The sequence below is a fragment of the Musca autumnalis genome, unplaced genomic scaffold, assembly GCF_047663935.1.
Source record: "Musca autumnalis isolate F117 unplaced genomic scaffold, ASM4766393v1 scaffold_3, whole genome shotgun sequence".
NCBI lineage: Eukaryota > Metazoa > Arthropoda > Insecta > Diptera > Muscidae > Musca > Musca autumnalis.
The window spans coordinates 84,676,678-84,698,883 of NW_027411866.1; the positions used below are offsets into that span (position 1 = coordinate 84,676,678).

The 22,206-nt window shown below is 33.6% G+C and overlaps 1 protein-coding gene across 5 annotated transcripts in view; it reads left to right on the plus strand.

Annotated features, from left to right (window-relative positions):
- Graf (GTPase regulator associated with FAK) overlaps positions 1-22,206 on the plus strand; it is a 270,197-nt gene that overhangs the window by 6,577 nt on the left and 241,414 nt on the right. For all 5 annotated transcript variants that reach the window (XM_073972315.1, XM_073972319.1, XM_073972316.1 and 2 more), the window contains exon 2: positions 92-1,498. In XM_073972315.1, coding sequence (XP_073828416.1) covers positions 1,042-1,498 — 457 coding nt within the window. In that variant the 5' untranslated portion in view covers positions 92-1,041. The remainder of the gene's footprint in view (positions 1-91; positions 1,499-22,206) is intronic.

The window sequence follows — 22,206 nt, forward strand, 5'->3', positions numbered from 1 at the left end:
TTTTGTTGTCTAATTTATTGGCTTTGTATCTCCTCTTCGTCATTGTGTGCTAATTTTTCTTTTTATTTTTTTATTTTCAATTTCTTTTCAGTTTTTTTTGTTTATAATTTTTCCAAAAAAATTATTTTCAATACGATTTGTGGTTTTGAAGTGAAAAGAATTGAGGAAAATTGGCGAAAAAATTACTAATTTTATTTTGTTGTTTTAATTTCGTTGTGGCATCGATCGTGAGTGTCTGTGAAATTATTTTAAACGAAAGACGAAAACAAAGCAAAAACGAATAAAAGAGCAAAAACAAGTTACAAGTTGTTGTGTCAGTTGTTCGAAGTACGAGTGCGCAAATGATGATTGCTGCACTTAGGCAAGGCAGCAGCTGGCCGCTTTACAAGAGTCGTCGCGTCGTCGAGTGACGAACTAGTGTGTGTGAAAGATACGAAACAAACGAGCGAAAATATCTTAAAAGAGAGAAAAATAAAAATAACAACAACTAAAAGAAGAAGCAGAAAAACCTATAGGTGCAATGGAATTCAATGTGAAACAAATCGCTAAAACAACAACAAACCCCACAAAACCAAAAACATCATCATCGACTTCAACAATCTAAAGAAGGACTAAACAAAGAAACCTACAAAACAGTGCCCAACAAAAGAAATATTACAAAACAAAATTGAAATCAATCAAAGGAAAGGAAACCATCCATCTAACCATAAACCAATAACCCAACAAACAAAGTGCCCATAATGCCAGTTTAATACGGTTCTCGTCGATTCTTTTGATTATAATTTTCTTTTCGGTTTTGTTTTTATCCTTTTTCCTTTTATTTTGTGATATACAAGCCATACACCCAACCAACAAAACGTCAACAACAAGTGTTTTATTTTGTGTGAAAAATTCCAATTCTCTTGCCGTCTTTTGTGTTTTTCCCAACTAATTCTCTTCATACGCTCTTTCTATATTTCATTGCAACTACGCACTCACGAACGAACTGTGTGTGCCGTTTTTCTGAATTGAATTTCAATTGAAAATTCAAATAAAAAAATTATGAAGAATAATCAATCAAAAACATCTAACAATAACAACAATCACTTACATTATCTTCATATTAACACCAGCAGCAACAACAACAATAATAACGGCGGTTACAAGCTATCCAAATCTGCCTCATCACCCAATCATCTAATTGCCCCACCACCACCGCCATCAACGAAAAAAGGTCTGAAATCCAAATCGAAATCACATCGTTTAGCTGGCCGATCTTCAAGTAACGGCAACTACAACAACAATAACAATAATAATAACAAAAATCGTGGTGGCAAAATGGGCGGGGGCACCAAAGATGCCCGTCGCGGCCTAGAACCCCTTGAGTTCGAGGAATGCATTGTCGATAGTCCAGAATTTCGCGATAATCTAAATCGCCATGAAAAGGAATTGGATCACACTAGTCAACAGATCAAACGCATCATCAAGGAGGTGAAGGATCTAATGAGTGCTGCAAAAGGTGAGTGTGATTTTAAGATTTTTAATATTTTTATTATAATAAGTGCATCAATACAAAAACTTGTGTGTATGGGTGAAAAACAACAACCAGATGATTACAGAGAAAAAAATGCAAAAACACAACACAGTGGCTGGCGTCCGCATAATTCTGTCTTTGCAAAGTAGAACGCCCCTGATTTATACCAATATATCCCTTTGGAATAATGAGGAGACAAAAAAGCACTAAAGTCATACGGTAGGCCCAGATGTGGTCAAAACAGTGAATCTACACCTTTTTCAGATGTAATTCGAATCATTTTAGTTGTAATTCGAGAATTCCATTTGTAATTCGTAACATTTTATTTGTAATTCGAGAATTCCAATTGTAATTCGAAACATTTCAATTGTAATTCGAATTATTCCATTTGTAATTCGAATTATTCTACTTGTAATTCGCATTATTCTATTTGTAATTCGAATTATTCCATTGGAAATTCGAATTATTTCATCTGTAATTCGAATTATTCCTTTTGAAATTCTCGAATTACAATTGAAATTCTCGAATTACAAATAAAATGTTACGAATTACAAATAGAATAATCGAATTACGAATAAAATGTTACGAATTACAATTGGAATATTTCGAATTACATGTGAAAAAGGTGTAGCAAGGTTACGCAAGTCCACTTTCAAATATTCGATCACTCAACTTTTTGATTTCCCGATCGAATTATTGCACGAATAGAGTACGATTAATCCTCTCTTTGTCCGCTCCTCAACGTTCCTTTTCCATTGCAGCTGACAGTCCAGAATTGTACCTACCCAGCAAACCAATCGTACCGACATCTTAACGAAATCTGAACAAAATTCGGACGATAGGTCCGATGTCTGATCCGAAATCGTAACGATATCTTAACGAAAGTTGTATGAAGTGGTTGACATAATTTCGGAACGAAAGGTCGGAGCGACATCGTATCGATTTCGTAACGAAATCTGAAGAAAATCCTTGTGAAATTCGGAAAGAAAATTTCTTTTCGACATTCGTTCCGAAATCGGTACAAAATCTGAACTATTTCCGCTCCGAAAAATCGTTTAGAAATCGGAACGAAATCTGAACGACGTTGCTTCCGAAATTGTTCAGACTTGTCGGACATCCGACATTTGGTTTGCTGGGTAGGTATTTACCTTCGCGCGAGAGATGTACTTGCACTCCATCCAGTGCTGGTAGTGCCGAACTTACGTTTTGTAGTGAACAGTGCCAGTTCTGTCTTTGTTGGATTTACTCCGTGGCCGTTTGTTTTGGTCCAACAAGACAGTGCTGATAAGGCTCCTTGTATTAGTTCCGAAACTGTAGACAGAAATTTGCCAGAAATCTGTAGTACAAAGTCATCCGTGCAGGCGTCTATTTTAGTTATCCAATCCAATTCTGTCAGTATGTACCCACAGTAACGGTGAGAAGTACCTCAAGTTACTGTTTTCCTTATGATCGTCGTCTCCCTTAGCATTTCATTTACCCAACATGTCAGTGTTTCCGGTGTATTCAACATGACACCTAATCTCCAGATCGATCAATCTTTCGGTTGTCCTGATAATAAAAGAGGACAAGCTAATGGGTATGAGGTCCTTCGGCGCGAAGTGACTAGAATTCCCTTGCCCTAGGGATGCAAGAGACTTTCACATTTCGCGGTGATGTAAATAGGAGCATCGCCGATGCTACACCATAAACCAGGTGATTTATAAGTTCCATTTTATCTTGTTTCTGCTAACCAATGAGATCCATATCCACCTATTCTATGTTTCCTACAGACTTCAGCTGAGAGTTACTTCTGTGTCCCCTATCTCAATTTGTTCTTCTCAGGTTGCTACACGGAGTTTGGCGGAATCCTCAAACGAGATATTGCTCTTATCTTCATACACAGAAAAAAATATTTCAAACATTTTTACATATTTTCGTTCGTGATGTAGTTTGTACAGGTACCTCACATAAGATAAGATTTCCACCCGAAAGCCACTATTTTTTCAAAAATATGTAAGATTTTCATGAGATACAAAATCACTTTCCTATTTTTCCCTATACTCCACTATTTGCTCTCATATTTCCTCTCTCTCATTTTTGAATGGTATCGTCGTTTCACCATCGTATTGACAATGTATCAACAAACCACAACACAACCCCCACCATCGTCTCACCATCGCATTGAGACTATACCCAGCTAACATTTTGTTCCGAATTCGTTTCGAATTCGGACAGAATTTCTGTAAAAATATCCGATTCTGATGCCGAATTCGGTACGAAATTTGTACGGACGTGGTCACCGAATTCGGAAAGAATTTTCTAAGGAAATTCTTAAAAAATATTAGAGTTTCGCGACGAATTCCGTCCGTATTCGGAAGTAAATTCTTGGAAAATTCGGAGAAAAATTTAGATTTTGTGACAGAATTCGGTCCGAATTCGGAAGAAAATTCTGGAAAATTAGATGAAAAATTTAGATTTTCTTAAGAAAATCCGTCCGAATTCGGAAAGAAATTCTGGAAAAATTTGGAGAAAATTTCAGATTTTCTGAAAAAATCGGAAACAATTCTGACGCTGACGCCACGTGTCGTACTATACAGAACAAACCCCACTCAACAATTTTCTTTCAATGTGCTATTTATGGAAGATTCTAATTTCAAACTTTCTAATGATTTTGCCTGTTGTTATCATTTTATGATTAACAGTAGAACTATATGCAGAAGTATATTTTGAAGCTATCAAGACTACATAGCTTGAATTATTATATGTAGCATTTATATTATAAAAATTTGCAAATTGTATATGCGAATTTTATGTCCAGTCATTTTGTTCTTCGACATCAAACGAAAAAAATTCCCTTAGAAAATCCATTAGAAATCGGAACAAATTCGGAATGACGATTCTTAAGATTCTTAATATAAACTTATAGAAAATCGGTCAAATTTCTAGGAAAATATTAGAGAAATCGGCCACAATTCTAAAAAAAATATTCAGAAAATCTCAGAAAAAATCTGATATCAGAGCCCTCGGAAAAAATTGTTAGCTGGGATATCAACAAACCACACACACACACCACAACAACATACCTAAACTACCACTGTAGGTCAATTTTGTTGTTAGTTAACGGACAAACCAAACAACTACAGTGCTTTTGGTATCGAAAAAAACAAAGTGTTTGGCTGTATAGTTCGCAACTACAAATTTTTAATTTCTTTAATATAAAGGCAACATCTAATATCTCAACCTAGTGCTGATAGACTCAGCATGTATGTATGTACATATGGTTCGGATTGTTCTGCTATGTTCACAAGACGATAACACAACTGCAGTGAAAATTGGAAGAAACGGTAAGTTAGTAATACAAAATAAAAGAATTAATAAAAGTAGCAAAATTTGTCTCCGGTTTGGTTGGTGGTGTGTGGCGGTTGTTAGTCCAATAATAACAAAAACAACAAATACATAGTCAATTTTTTTCAATCTCTCAGAAAAAACAGTATTTTTATTTGCTTTATGAAAGGCGTTCGTGAAATGCAGAAATTTTAATCTTGGCAAGACTTTATGAACACTATTCCAGAAATGCAGAAATTATTTTTTTCTGTGTATGGTCCGAGAAGGAACTTTTAACAGATATCTTCAAGTTTCAGACGACAGTGTCATCTAGATTATAGAAAAGAGAATATTTTGGGAAAAAGCTGTGATAACGTTGGCAGAAGAAACAAATATTCCTATGATACAAACGTATGTTACCTCATTAGATTGGGGAAGTAGAGCCAATTATATAATGAACCAGCTTAGAGTTCAAAACTTAATGCAGAAACGAAAAAGGGTAACAATCAGCGAGGCAAGATTTTACCAATTTTTTAACCCAAACATTAGAGTAAATAATTATATGGAACTTGGATAAAATCTCGATATGGATGAGAACGAAGTCTGATACACTATCTTTCAAGAAAACTGCTTTGGAAATGACAAAAGGAAACAACGTAGCCTCTGTAATACTAACAAAGTTGAATGTATGCAACATTTTAAATACTGCCTCTGAAAGAAAAACATTTTGAAAAACAAACATTGAATTTGATTATTGCCCCCGTAGGGCATAAGTTTGTAATTTTTCACTATACATATTTGCATTATATATTGCTTGCTGTTCATTTAAGAAAATTATACACATTTTGATGTGCAGATTTCAGATATCACTTTCATTGATTACTTCTGTGAAGTTTGTTTATATCAACAAAGATAACTATAAAAATTCTGTTATTTTCAATATGGCCATAAAAAAATAATACAAGTGACGACATGCGTGAGCGTAGTGGTTTTTTTGGTTATAACCTTGTCAATATTAATGACTAATTTCATAGTATTTAATCAATTGTGAGTGTGACAAAAAATATTTCTTATGGATGTGATATGAAACTCTCTCTTTAATAGATGATTTGAGAGACATTATTGTAATAAGCGTTACAATTTCAATTTATCAAAATACAGAAGTTTCTTCATTGCGAGTTTTCCATGAAATTCCAATATCCTTGCAACCTCAACTCAGTGTTTATATTGCGTAACACGAGTAAATGTGTGCTTCGTATTTCTAAGGATATTCATTTTTCTTGTCGACTCTTCTTACACATTTTCCTTTGAAATGCCACTCTCTTTCCTTAAGAGGCTTAGGGTAGTGTAAATAAAATAGAGAAAATATCACGTGGCGGATCTGTAAATATGAGATAACATTGCTTTGTAGCCACCACCGACCGGCTTTTTGGTTGCACTTACAATTTGTTATGGCATTTAATTAGCAGGTGTTTTCTTTTTGTGTCTTTTTTGATTCTTGGTATGAAAAAAATTCTCACAAAATATCTAAACACAGTTAAAAAATGCAATCTCCCAATGAGAGTTGTATGTAGAAAATATATCTGAATTGTAATGTGGTAAGTTTTATTTATAAGGATACGAATTGAAAAAGAAACCATTGAATAATATTTCTTTCAGCCTTATCCTGAATGTAAACTCCTTGTGAGTTTTGTTTCACTGCTGCTTCTACTTAAAGGACAGATTGAAAAAAAAAAAATTCACTGAGAATTTACGATGTTAATTGTAAACGTAAATTTTTATGTTCAGAATAGGAGCGTATATCCTTTTTGAGTTAAGCGGTATGAATGATTCGATTACGACTAAGGGGCTTTTAAAGGAAATTTGATGCGAAGATGGAGAACTGTTACAATATGCTGCAAAGTTTATGTAGGTACAATAAAATGAATGCTTAGTGTGTGAATAGAAGAACATCAATTTGATGCATAGATGAACAAGATGAGCACTCGCCTTTACGTTTTCGTACAAATGCTCTCTTCGTGTTCATCGTTGATTTGATGTCAACGCCTGCACGTTGTCGTAACAACAGAGAATAACGAATTCAAATGAGAGCTATGTCAGCCGTTCCCAGTGGGAAAATTCGGAACATATTACATTGAAAATATATTTTTTACGTTACATAACGTATCCGCAAGAATCGAGAAAAGAATTATATTGGACAAGAAGTAAAATTATTAAATACATTATAGAAGACATATTCTAAAAGTTATCCTAAAGAATCGAGCGAGTAATTCTACTTGACAAAAAATCCTAAAGGATTCGACAAGGGAATGCAGTGTTTCAGTTTTTTCTCGACTGCTTTTTTATTTTGTAGTCCCGTTATCTGCCGATGCCTTTGCATGTCACTACAAAAATTTTTCAGTTTTTTTCGTGTTGCAGTGAAGACGTAACTTTATAAATTTTATTTAAATACTTTAATGAAGATTATTAGCAAACAAGAAAAAAACTTTGAGAAATTGGCTGAATTGCAAGAGAACTGAAATTTTGCAGACGAAAATCGTATTATTTTAAATTATTTAACTGATATTATTTAATAATTTAGAATAATAAATACATTTTTAATTTTGTTCTATTTTCATTATAGATTTTTAATTGTGTTTAAAATCATTATACTTACAGTTGCGTTCAAAATAAAAGGAGCGCCCATACAAAAAAAGAAAATTGTCAAAAATATGGTTAAAGTTACCCATTTTGGTTTATTTTGAATTTGTTTAACATTGTTGACATCCCAACAGTTAATTCCTCAGCAGAAATGTGGCAATCTGTTTTAAATTATTTACTGTTTACACCAACATTATAAATCGTGTTTAAAGTTTTTGTTCAAAAAAATAGGAGTGTGGAAGAAAAAGGACGAGAAAAATAGTTTTAGTTGAGTTTAGGATCAAAATTGTCAATATTTTAGTTAACAGTAGTAAATCCAATAGATTCTTTGAGATTTGATTGCTGTTTGAAATCAAAAGTCCTTTGGAGGTAGCCAAAAAACAGGCGATAGTTCTTGCAGAAATTTGTTCCATAAATTGAGCACTTATTGGGCAACCCAATGGATTTTGTAGATAAAACCTTTAACGATTAGATTTGTTTGATGCTATGGATGTTATCCCTAACAATATATAATGATTGGTATCCCATAAATTTGTGTATTTTGATCCTTGAGCCAAGTTTAAGACAGTTTACATTAGCCTTTAAGGTAAGGATCGGCCAAATAAGCGTATCTATAAGGAATTTGTTCCCCAAGCAAATAATATTTGGAAGTCCTTAGGATGCTAACCTTGTGTATGCAATCAATTTCGCTTCTATTCAAAAAATGTTTAAAACGTGAACGTTTGAAATGTACTTTGAACCATTTAGTGATAGGCAGGCTGGGATTGCACTATGGTTGGTATACGCCGTAATATATTTTTCAATATAAACTTACGTTTTTCATTCAAAAATACTTCATTTAGGTTAGTTTCATTAGAAAACTGTTTATTTTACGATGCAAAACCTAATAAAAATAATCTTAGGCCAACTTCAAAAGTTTGTCTTTAAAGATTCCTTCTCAACAAAGCGTTTTGAAAAATGTCTCATATGTGCCAATCATCCAATTATTCAAAAATGAACCATATAATGAATTCTGCGTGCAGTTAAGATGCTAAGGACCTCAAAACATCACTTGATCGAGAAATTAATGCCTTATAGATACGCTTCTTTTAAGCGATCCTCACGTAAAGAGTTAATGGAAACCGGCTTTAACTTGGCTCAAGGGTCAAAATACACGAATTTACGGGATACTGATCATTATATATTGTTCGAGATAACAGCCAGAGCATCAAAAAACTCTGTCTACAACATCCATTGAGTTACCCAATAAGTGCTCAAATTATGGAAAAAAATCGCTGCAAGGACAATCACCTGTTTTAGGCTACCTCCAAAGGACTTTTGTTTTCAAATTGCCATCAAAACTCTATTGGATTCACTACTGTCAACTAAAATATAGACAATTTTGAACATAAACTCAACTAAAAATATTTTTATTATCCTTTTTCTTCCGCACTCCTATTTTTTTGAACAACAAATTTGAAGGCGATTTATAATGTTGGTGTAAACAGTAAATAATTTAAAACAGAGTGCCACATTTCTGCTGATCAATTAACTGTTGGGATGTCAACAATGTTAAACAAATTCAAAATAAACCAAAATGGGTAACTTTAACCATGTTTATTCGACCATTCCCTTGGTGTGAATGAGCACTCCTATTATTTTGAACACAGCTGTATGTATAAATATAAATAACAATTAATTAAACGAAATTGTGTTTAATTTTAATATTGGGGGAATAGATTATTAAAAAATTTGCATACATAAGTAATACGAAGCATTCTAATATATAAATTATACCTATTAGATATTCCTAATGAACTATAAAGGAATATATTGTAATCCATAGATTACACTATGCTTTCTATGGATACCAAAAAGGAATATACAGTATGCAAAGTTCATATTCGTACACCCCTAAAAAATTAATAAAATCGTTATTAATTCCATATTTTATGTGCGAATATGAAATAATTGATAGGAATTACCATAACGAAGACAGATTTAATAATATCAAAACAAATTTTTAATTTATTCCGTCATTTAGGTATAGATGGCGCCTGTGTGGGTGGCAAAATTCGTATTCGTACACCTGTAATCACTATATATTTGGAGTTTTTAAGGATTTTCAAAGCAAAATACCGCAAATTTTTGTTTTAGTCTTCTTTTTGAATGCCTCTGCTACAGAAATACTTAAAAATAACGGTAATTTTATTAAAAATTTTGCATGAATAAAAAGTCGAAGGAATATTTATAATCCTTAAGAAAAATGTGGTAGATATGATTAGCTATTGCAATTTATTCCCGAAATTTTGACGAAAATAGCTAATAGCAGTCCTTCTGTAACAATATTTGAGGTCTAATATGAAAATAAATGTTGTCTGCGTATGGAAATGCAAAGAAACGTAATCCGGGCTTAAGTAAAGTAAACACATTTTTGGTTTTTACTTGGTAAAAATCGGAAGTTTCGTTTTATATTTGACATAAAATGTATTGAAGTTTTAGAATACGGTTTCGAAAATCATTTTATGCCGAAAACTGTGAGAAATTATGAAGAAAAATGAAACTGTACAAGTTTTCATACTGTCTGCGTACAACTGAAATTCTACCTTTACTATGAACGAGGGTTATGGCTGCCGAATTGCGAAAATAGTGGTTTTTACTTCTTGAGTATTATATTTCTTTTCCAAAGGATCCAAAATGAGTACAAACATGTCAAAAGAATGAAGTAAATTGTCCAGGAAAGAACGTGGGGTAACCTTTTGATGAAATGCATTATTTCTGGGGAAATTTTCTTCCTTAAAATTTTTTTATTCCTCGTAATTTCCGATATTTCTTGACATAAAATGATTTTCGAAACCGTATTCTAAAACTTCAATACATTTTATGTCAAATTTAAAACGAAACTTTCGATTTTTACCAAGTCAAAACCAAAACTGTGTTTATTTTACCTAGGCCCGGATTACGTTTCTTTGCATTTCCAAACGCTGACAACATTTATTTTCATATTAGACCTCGAATATTGTTACAGAAGGACTGCTATAAGCTATTTTCGTCAAAAATTCGGGAATAAATTGCAATAGCTAATCATATCTACCACATTTTTCTTAAGGATTTTAAATATTCCTCTGACTTTTTATTCATGCAAAATTTTTAATAAAATTACCGTTATTTTTAAATATTTCTATAGCAGAGGCATTCAAAAAGAAGACTAAAACAAAAATTTGCGGTATTTTGCTTTGAAAATCCTTAAAAACTCCAAATATATAGTGATTACAGGTGTACGAATACGAATTTTGCAACCAACACAGGCGCCATCTATACCAAAATGACGGAATAAATTAAAAATTTGTTTTGATATTCTTAAATCTTTCTTCGTTATGGTAATTCCTATCAATTATTTCATATTCGCACATAAAATATTGAATTAATAACGATTTTATTCATTTTTTAGGGGTGTACGAATATGAACTTTGCATACTGTATTATTTTCCTAGGACATGTACCGTGTTAGGAATAATGTATTCGGTAATCAATAAAACATAGTGGCTCTGTATTACCCGTTCGATTCCCATTGATTACATTTTCCCACTGGGTTGTTTAACACAGGCACATTCCTCTCCCATGAATTGTCTCTCAATTATTTTGTAAATCTATGCCATAAGCAGTAAAGGATAACAAAGGATATCATACCAAGTGCTAAACACCTAAGAAATCCTTTTTGTTTAATAAAATTTTTAGTGTGGATACTTTTCACTGTGAGGTGGAAATCGATGTTGTTTAACCATTTTTATTTTTTTTATCTAAATTTACCTGACTTTTGCTAACTTTATTTTATTAATTAATTAAGACACTAATGTAACAATATAAAAGAACACAAAATCATTTTCATTAATTTACTCTTAGCAATCGCAGTTTTAATGAATGAAACTGAAGTGGATACTTTTGACTGTGACTCACTCTATATTCTTGATCAGCATAAAATGCTAAGTTGAAATAGCTACGCCCATCTGTTGAAATCAAATACAGCTCGCAATTTCTATTACACCTAGGATGTTTGGTATTGAAAATGGTTTTGATACAGCCCCCATAGAACAGTACCTCCCGATTTTCGGTATTTTGAAGTTTTTAGTCTCATTATCCAACCGAAAATACTAAAATTTAGTACATAGACTTCGTTCGAGGTACAAAAATATACCCCCCCCCCCCTTGTTTTTTGTATAGGCCCATGTCTTCATATAGTCGACATAGAACGGTACCTTCCTATTTTCGGTATTTTGAAGGTTGTGGGTATAAAATTGTTCACCTGAAATTTGTCGGTATTGGTATTGGTTCATATAGTCCCGATAGAACGGTACCTTCCTATTTTCAGTATCTTGAAGATTGTAGCCTCAACATTCCATCGAAATGGCTGAACTTTGGCATTTAGTCTTCGTTGGGTATATAAAATTAAGGTTGTGGCCTCAACATCCCACCGAAATGGCTGGAATTTGGTATTTGGTCTTCGATGGGGGTATAAAACATTCCACAAGAATTTTGTCGGTGCACAGTGGTCGAAACCACTGATCTAGCGGCGCGAAATTAATAACTTGGAAACGAATGAAGATATCTTTCTAAAATTTTGCACAAACTCAATCTGTGTCTGTGGGTAATTGTGGACTAAATATGAACAACATAGGCAAATATTTTGGTATAGCCCCCATATAACGGTACCTCCTGATATTCGATATTTTGAGGATTTAAGCCACCTTTTCCTTCCAAATTAGTTGTAATTTGGTACTTAGGGTTCCTAGTGATTACTAAACCTTTCCACCAAAAATTGTGGACATAGGTCCACGTTTGGGTATAGGCCCCTTTTAAGGTACCTCCCGACTTTCAGTAGTTTGGGGATTTAAAGCTAAATTTTCCGACCAAATTAGGTGTAATTTGGTATTTGGGGTTCCCAGTGGACAAAAAAATTCTCCACCAAAAATTGCGAACATAGGTCTACATTTTGATATAGCCCCCATATAACCGTACCGACAGATTTTGGGTATTTTGAGGATTTAAGCTATTTTTCAAGACCATTTATCAGCAAGATTTGCAGCTATTTGCAGCTAAATTTTGGTTATTCGGAATCTAGGGAGTCTAATTTAATTATTAAAAAATAACTGGACCGAACCTCGGTGGACCTTTGTAGTTACGCTCCATCCAACAAAAATATATTGCACTAAAAACATACAAAAAATAATAATTTTTGAAAATTTATTGCTTTATAACTATGTAACTTCAGGCCCCAAAGATTTTACTTTAATTTAACTTAAACCCTCCCCTATCAATAAAAAATAAACTTTGTTTAGTTTTATTACGAATTTATTTAACAATTAAACAAATATGAGATCAGGTTTTTAGCAACAATTTTATTAAAATCTAATCCGTCAAAATTTCTTGCACTTGACACTGAATAACTGAGTGAATATTTACAACAACAAAAAAGTAAAATCAAAATCTTAGTCAGCAGGGTGTCTGTAATCGATATAATGGAAAAAATTTCGCAATTTTATACTTTGATTTTTTGACTTTCGCGCCGCTAGATCAATGATTTCGTCCTCTGTGCGGCGGTACAAAACATTCCTTGAAAAAAACTGACAGCATACGTCCACGTTTTGCCAAAGGCCCCATGTAAAGTACCACCCAATTTAAGATTTTTTGAAGATTTTAGTCATATTTTCCTTCCTACCTAATTGGTTGTTAATTGGAATTTTGTTTTCTCATAAGATAGAAAACTTACTCGCAAAAAACTATCCATATACATAAGCTATTATTTGTTCAAATCCGTTAATAAATGGCTAAGTTATAGTGGTTGATTCATATCAATGCAATTACTTTGCACCTAAACCCTTTAAAAGGAAAAGGGATCAATATAAATTCGTTGTAAAAATAGGAGATATGCCCGTTTAAATTTTAAAATTTAAGAAACCCAGATTTTCACTACCTTAACCACAATAAAGTAATAAAACGGAGTGACCCAAGCGTACCAAAGGTATTTTCATTGTTCATGGACACAAACACGATCCAATTTTGTAACAGAACGCTTGAATATTTGTTGGTCAACTTTTGTAGCACATTGTCATTTATTGATATTTGTCAAACAATTTGGGCAGTCTCAAGGCCAAAACTGCCTGAAGGAGCATTTCAATACTTTTGCTATGTACTAGGGAGTTCCTAATTGTGTTGCTTGTGTTGGATCGCAAATCTCAATGCAAGTTAAAATCGGGAGGGTCGATTTTCACCGTAGACATATGGCCTAGTGGACTTTTTTGATCAGTTCAATCACAGGAATCAGAAATGCGAAGGGCCCTTTAAGGTTTTTTCCACACAAATCGCCCCGGCCTAGTACCCAGGTATTTAACCCACGATTTCAGTGGATAATCTTGAGATTTAAGTCCTTCTCTTTAAATTTTTCGCACAAGCAACTCCAACGACCGACATATGACATGTTTAGTCCGCGTGGTTAATCGTTTATCTGGTATTCTTTTTGATTTTCTGTTTGACTAAAAAAAAAAATTATGATTTCAAAATAAAATTTTATTTACGCAAATAAACACCCAAAAAAGAAATTTATCGGGTATTTGCCCTTGTTTTGGGTAAATACCATCTATACGCATAACTTGTTTCTTTATTTGTATGATTGAAACATTATATTCTTGGGCTATAAGGTCCTTGTTTATCAAAAAAGAATACGAATATTTAATTTTTCTACCCGACATAAATACACATTAGATCTTATTATTTTTTCTATGATTGCACTTTCTGATATTACCAGTATTAAGAAAAGTGGTACTTACAAATAATCTTTCGTTAGTTTTACATTTATGCTCGTTAAGTTGGAGTTTTAAAATTAAATCGCTTCTTTTTCTTCAAGTGCATACAAAATATAAATAAATCCCATCTTATAAATATATTCAAAATATCGCCTGACTTTTGATCGTTTTCTGTAGTATTTACGAGACACGATCATTTTTTGCCTTAACTTACATTACATGTCTTAACTTGTTGTTGTTGGTGTGGTGTTTAAAATGTGCAAATTATTATCCATGTTATTGTTGTAAACAACAATAATTTCAAGGGAATTTTTCGCACATTACTGTTGAGATGAACCTTGAAGGTGTTTCTTGGGTATTGTTCGAGATTAAAAGAGCCTCCTAGCCTTGTTTTACATTGCGAGAAGGCAATGGGAATTTCTCTGATGTTTTGCCAAAGGTGCCGTGCCTTTGGAATAGTTCGTTCATAGTTAATTAACAGAGCTACCAACATTTTGGGACATGGATTTTTTCATTAACAACTATCAGAACGCCACTCATTCTATTCAGCAATAAGAAATCTTAAAAAATATATAAATACCCATAAGCGTTGTGTGCGTGTATGATGGCTTGTAAAAATGTTTAGAATTTCTGAGAATCTGTTGTCTTCTGATGTGAACGAAAAAAAAAACCACGAACTAAACAAAGATATGAAGCTGAGAACTTGTTGCTGGTGCGGCTACTGCTGGTTGGCGGTTGTGATAACAGAAGTCAGATCGTCCGTCCGTTCACCATCCATCCATCAGCAGCAGTAAGTGACTTGTGCACTTTGTGCCTCGTTCATGGTTCATGGAATGCTTAGCATTGTTGATTCGCTTTTCCGTAGATAACAGCAAAATACTTAAAGAATGAATATGAATTTTATCTAAAAAATGTTGTATATTACAATTTCGTTAAGATGCTGGTTGGTGTTTTTTTATACTTATCATTAGTGTTGTTGGTATTAAGTGTTCATAATTCTAAAAGTGTGGGGATGTATTAATGCATTATGAAAAAAAAAAATAATTACGCATGACATTTACATTTATCTGTCTCGTTTTGTTAGAAAGGGTAATTGTTATTGTAATTCATATAAAAATTGTAGCTAGTATTACAATAAAATGTATTTTTAAACAAGGGATGAATGCCTTGGATTTTAAACTCAAAGTTAAAATAAATTGGTTTTCTTTGTTTCTAAATCTTAAATCTAAATTAATATAAACAATAACTAGAAATATACAAGTGTATTTAGTTCCCCAATTCAAATAAGGTTGATAGAGATAACTGAATTTAAAGTCTTCAAAATAAAGATACCATGTAGCTGCTATTTATTTGGCTTGCGTTCACGTAGATGATATTAATTTTTTCTTCTTCGAAATATCGAAATCCGACATTTGAAGAATTTGTGATCGATGCGCATCTAATTGTTTCCTCGAACCGAAGTCAAGGAAAGAACGCGTATTACTTTCCTAAAAATGGCTTTGAAATAAATATACCCAACTTATGGCTAATCCTTCCTCTAACACTATGTTTCCATGTTTTTACAAACCACTTACTGCTTCTGATTAAAAACTTCAGCATTGTACCCAATAATTCCTAATTATTATACCCTCCACCATAGTATGGAGGGTATATTAAGTTTGTCATTCTGTTTGTAACACATCGAACTAATCATTTGCGACCCTATAAAGTATATATATTCTTGATCAGGATAAAATTCTAAGACGATCTAGCCATGTCCGTCTGTCCGTCTGTTGTAATCACTCTAGCGTCCGCAATAATTGAGATAGAGTGCTGAAATTTTGCACGCGAGGGTCTTTTTTCCATAGGCAGGTCAAGTTCGAAGATGGGCTATATCGGTCCACTCTTTGGTATAGCCCCCATATAACGGTACCTCCGGATTTGAGGTATTTTGACGTTCTTCGCCACATTTGCAGACCGAATTAGCTATAATTTGGCACTTAGGGTTCCTAGTGATCAACAAACTTATATCCCAAAGGATATGGGCATAGGCCCATGTTTTGGTATAGTCCACATATAACGGTACCTCCCGATATTCGGTATTTTGAGAATTTTAGCCGCAATTTTTAACCGAACTATCTGCAATTTGACAATTGAGGTTCTCAGTGGTCATGATACATCTCCACCAAACATCGTCAACATAGGTCCATGTTTTGGTATAGCCCCCATATAACGGTACCTCCAGATTTTCGATATTTTGGGAATTTTAGTTACAATTTTTAACCGAACTAGCTGTAATTTGCCATTTAAGGTTCTCAGTGGTCATGAAACATCCCCACCAAACATCGTCAACATAGGTCCACGTTTTGGTATAGCCCCCATATAACGGTACCTCCCAATTTTCGGTATTTTGAGAGTTTTAGTTACAGTTTTTAACCGAAATAGCTGTAATTTGACATTTGAAGTTCTCAGTGGCCATAAAACATCCCCGCCAAACATCGTCAACATAGGTCCATGTTTTGGTATAGCCGCCATATAATTGTACCTCCCGATTTTCGGGAATTTTTAGTGGTCACGAAATTTCTTCACTAAAATTCGTCAACATGGGTCCATTTTTGAGGGTCTACATTGTTTTGATGAAACTACACTCAATTTGACTCTTGAATTTCCCTGCAGCTATAAAACTTTTCCGCCAAAAAATTTAAAGATAGGTTGACTCTTTGATATAGCCCCATAGATGGTACCTTTCACCTAGCTGTACACATTTTTTTAGATTAGATTAGATAACACTGTGCAACAAAATGGAGGTGAACGTCTGGGGCACGGAAAATTCCTCTTGGGGAAGAAAGGCCTTGGTGACAGATCCACCGTGAGTCTGATCCGCCGTGAGTCGAACTTCCGCGTTATGGCGTGATGAATTTTTTGTTAGAGACCCTGTGGGCCATCAGGAATTAGCGTTATATCTTTGTTCACTGTTGCTTAAGTGCTCTACATAAACAACAAACAAAGATATAATGCTAATTTATGATGGCTTACAGGGTCTCTTGCCAAAACTTCATCACGCCATAACGCGGAAGTTCGACTCACGGCGCATGTGTCCTTCGGTGTTTTTAATATACACAGACCAAGGGCTTTAATCTCCAAAGGAATTATCTCTGCCCCAACATTTGTGTTCACAGTGTAATTTAAGCAAAAGTAGGATTCTATCCATTGTCGAAAAGTTGTTCCACCTAAAATTGTGAAAGGACCTTAATTATTCCATTTTAATTAAGACTGTTTTATGGTGGAGGGTATAAAAAGTTCGGCCCGGCCGAACTTAACGACTTTTTACTTGTTTTATTTATTTTGAACTCAATGCCAAAATAATTGGTTTCATTTCAGTTTCGTACTGTGTTGTTCACCATAAATTAATCTCACCATAAAAAAACTATGACAATATAATTACTATTTAGGAGAAAAAAAATGACTAGCTAAGAAAACAATAACAAAATGACTAAAAACATCCGACTGGAAACAATTATTCGACTGCAGCAAACTAGAAACAAATATTTATAATCAAAACTTTGAACAACTGGGCATTGAATGACTCAGTCTAAAGTCTTTAAAATAGTGCAATTTTTTTAATAAGAGAATTTAATTGGCCGTTGTTGCAAAAAGTTAAAATTGTGGTAAAAAATAAAATTTAACACGCTTTTGTAGAATTCATACTTCTTTACTTTAACGCATAGAACTCATAATGGATAGCAATAGAAAAATCCCTGCAAACTATCTCATTACCAAATAACGTGTTTATATAGTAGTTTTTGTTATCCGTAACTACTTACAGAGTAGCCTATTTATCCATTTCAGCGGAAATAAGTAGTTTTTCTATGACCTATAAAAGTCGACATAAAACCGAAACATAATCCTGTAAACAAAAATAAATAAACCAATATTGTTTGCATACTTGTAGGTTTTGGGATTTCCCGGGAAACAAAATTTTTTTTTTTAATATTTTCATAATCATATTTTTTAAAATATGTAAAAACAAAGTCGGGCGGAGCGGACTATATGTTGCTTTACAACACTACAGATATGTGCAATATTTCTAGACCAAATTCTGACACACATTCCTAATTTCATCAAAATTGGACACATATAGCAATCGGTCAAATATGTACATATATAATTGTTCCACAAACATTTCAGAAGGGACAAGGGAGACTTCTCTCATATCAATTAGTGCACCCCCATTCATAATCATCATGAATATTTCCCGCACGGAAAATAATTTTAAAAAGTGAAATTCTTTTAAAGTCAATATTTTGAAACGCTGATAACAACTAGAATCACTTAATTATGGAATATTCACGCAGAATCGACAAAAATATTCCCTTTTTGGATATAAATATGGAAATAAAAAAATTGTGAAATTGGGGAATGAACAAATTCCGCACGGAATTTTTATTCATGACTGCCCTGATTAGCTCAATGATATGGGACATACTCTTTATCTCCGAGTGCGAAAGGCGACACCACTTGTAGAGAAATTTTACATGGTTATGTCGCCAACATTACACTGAAAATTTGATGTTGCCTGGTCTGCGAATCGAACCCGGGCGTTCAGCCTGCGAGGCGATAGGGGCTATATCCAGTGTTAATCACCACAGGTCTCGCGAGCCGTGTCTGTGTGAACACACACAATCTCATGTTTGTTTCGTCAAATGCATGAAATCGGACGAATATATACATATATGGAAGCTATATCCATTTCGTAACTGACGTAAATCTGGTAACAAATACCATTCTCATAGCTGGTACTACAACCAATGATTTTAGTGCAGAGTTATCGCTTCCACTGCAGCATTCCTAACATCAACATGGGGCCTGAAGCTTTCAAAATACTGGATAATATCGGGTACAAGCAGTTTCTGTTTAACTAACAGGCCCTGTTTGAGACCTAGGTTAGCAATCGAAACATTCGGAATGCAAAACGCTTTTTTAGCAGATGGCTTCTCGGCAGACCTTTTACGTTTCGGCGTAGGTACCGTCGGAAAAAACACAAATTCATTCAAATCCGGATATTTTTGGAAATAAGAATAGAATTGTTCCCATCGAGATGTACCGACGCGATTTCATATTTCATAGGTGTTATTTGCGATGATACATCTTCAAAAAATTATAAAAATCAGCACTACGTTTCCTACAAGAGAACTGTCGTTAATTGATTGCACGACCAACACTAGCTCGAACACCAACACACTTAGCATGCCATGAATTATACGGAACAAAAGTTTCCAGCAATGGAAAATATGCCTTCGCATTCAACTAAAGTCAGTTTTATAAACAAATGTATTACATAATAAGATTTCCAATTTGTTGGTGAGACTCTTACAAACTTCATATAAGGCAATTTTTTATTTAATCTAATAGGATTGTCTTTCTCATTTGCAATATCCTCTTTTAGGTTATTTCCAAGGCTTTTGTCAGTTACACCATTCCTGATCCTAACTATCAGCATATATATAATTCATCAATGCTATTAATTTGCAACTTCATATAAGGCTATTTATTTTCTGAAAATAAACTTTGTCGTTTGGCTTTGATTGAATAGGATTGGATTTCGCATTTGCAATGGCTTCTTTTGGCGTTTTAACAAAAATTTTGTCATTTGTTCTTATAAATCATTTTCACTTCACGACTCCGTTTATGAATCAATTCCTCCACATAGGCTCTTAACTGTCTTTGGGGTGGCACATCCGAATTAACCAAACTATCAGCGTCTTTCAAATACTTCATCAATGATATTAATTTGCAAACGCATCTGTTGCTTGTCATGCTTTCAAAAGATTCGAACAATCGTTTAGAGATAACATTATCTATTTTTGCCAGTTGGTCATACAAAACCGCATCCACTACAGGTTAGTATGGCGTGTACTCCTCTCAGTAATATTTAACTTGTAAGTGGAATGTTCTTCTCCTAAACCTATCAAGGTCTTCTTAATCGAAGTTTTTACTTTCAAAAATTGTTAAAGCATTGCAACCAGACTGTTCCATCAGTTCTTCACATTCGCAATCAGAAGCACTTCTTTTCAATTCAATTCTTCTATAGCATAGGTACTTTTAAAGGCTGGCATTGTTTAATGAACTTCTTTTTAAAGAGATTAACTATTTTCTATTGTAACTAGCCGGATTTTTATTTTAAATGTTTGCCTGTTAGGGCGAAGTTCATGTTTATATTAAAATTATTTAATTGAGTTTAGCTTTATGATCAAAGATTTTTGCAAGTAAAAAAGGAAAGCCGAAGATTCAAACCCACACAACCACCAAATTATGCGACCTGGTTCCGCTGTTGGTTTAGGCAGCTCTTCAGATATTGCTTCTTTGACTTTTTCTTAAAATCTAGCTTAAAAAAAATAAACTCAGAATATTCTTATCATTAATGTCATACTGATAGTCTTCATCAATTCCCGGTGCGAGAATTTCCTAACCAATCTGCTGGTAATGCTGAAGGTAGCTAGTTTCCATTATTTTGTAATATGTTAAGCAGTACATTTAGGAAAAAATAGTGATACCTGAAACATTTTCCCAGAAATGGCTTTTTCGATATACCAATGTATATGTCATTGATAACGGAGAAATCTTACACTACCTCTCGGCCATATTCATGGGAAATTGTTTTTTATTTAAATTCCAAGTGATTCCACATTAGGGTTATGACTTTTTTACAACCTCATATCCCTGTATCATAGCGTGATGAGTTTTGCCATAAGATTACATAAAATCTTAATTATAAGGTGATTCGGTGAAAAAACCTCACGCACAAAATGATTTTAAAATTTGAATTTATCAAAATTATGGACATTTTTTTGAAGTCACTGAAAATTAACTTTTGAGCCACATGAGATAATTAAAATGACATAAAATTTATTTCTCACTATTTTTCTTCAATTCTGAGAATCGTAAAAATGTCGTAAACGCTTTTATTCAAAAATATAATTTTTTAACAAAAAACAAAAAATTTAAAATTTTTTCAAAGTGATTTTTTTTACGACTTTTTTAATATTTGAATGAAATAAACGTTATTATAGTTATTAGTAGGCTTATATTTATTTATTGGTGCAACAAAAAATAATTTTTTGAAATTTTTTTTTTCATTTCATATATTTTTTCAAAAAACTATTTTTTTAAAATGGATTTGTGCGTGAACTTTTTTTATATTTCAATGGAATGAACGATAGCATAGTGATTAATAGGCAAATGTTCATTCATCCCTGCTACAGGAAATCATTTTTGAGGAAAAATGTCAAAAAATCATAACCCTTTTCCACATCTTTTATATTAAAAACGCTTTGCAAATTGCGTGTGGCCTGAACACTTAAGCGCTCGGCACATACGGTGCGTTGTGCGTCGCGCTACAACAACCACATGAAAAATGTGTAAATGATGCCAAGTTTTTTGAAAAACAACAACATGGCTGGCGCATTAAAGTTAAACATAATTTAACTGTTTTGGGACAACGCATGTCCCAACGTGTCACTAAACGGACCGTATGTGCCGAGGGCTTTAGTGGCAAAAAACGACACAAATACCTATGACGTTGAATGTATTTCCTTAATCTTAAGCAGAAAATGATGTATATTAAAAGAAACAATAACAGTAATACAATAACGACAATGCCACACAAACAACCAACAACAACAAATGAACATGGTTCACTTGCAGTTGCTGGCGGGCGGCTCACGCACGATAAACTCACAACTACAAAAATTCACAACAGCAAAAGCAGCAGCACCATTAATGAGACCCCAAGTGTATTTAAGAAACGAAACACACAAAAATAACAAACAACTACGACGACATTAATCGAAAACAACGAACGACAGCGGCGCTGTTGCATTCACTCACTGAAACAAGTGGTTGGCATTGAACAGACAAATGAACGTAACAACGAATTGGGCTAAAATAAAAACCCCATCCCCATTCTCCTTCTTAACTTAACTGAGAATAAAT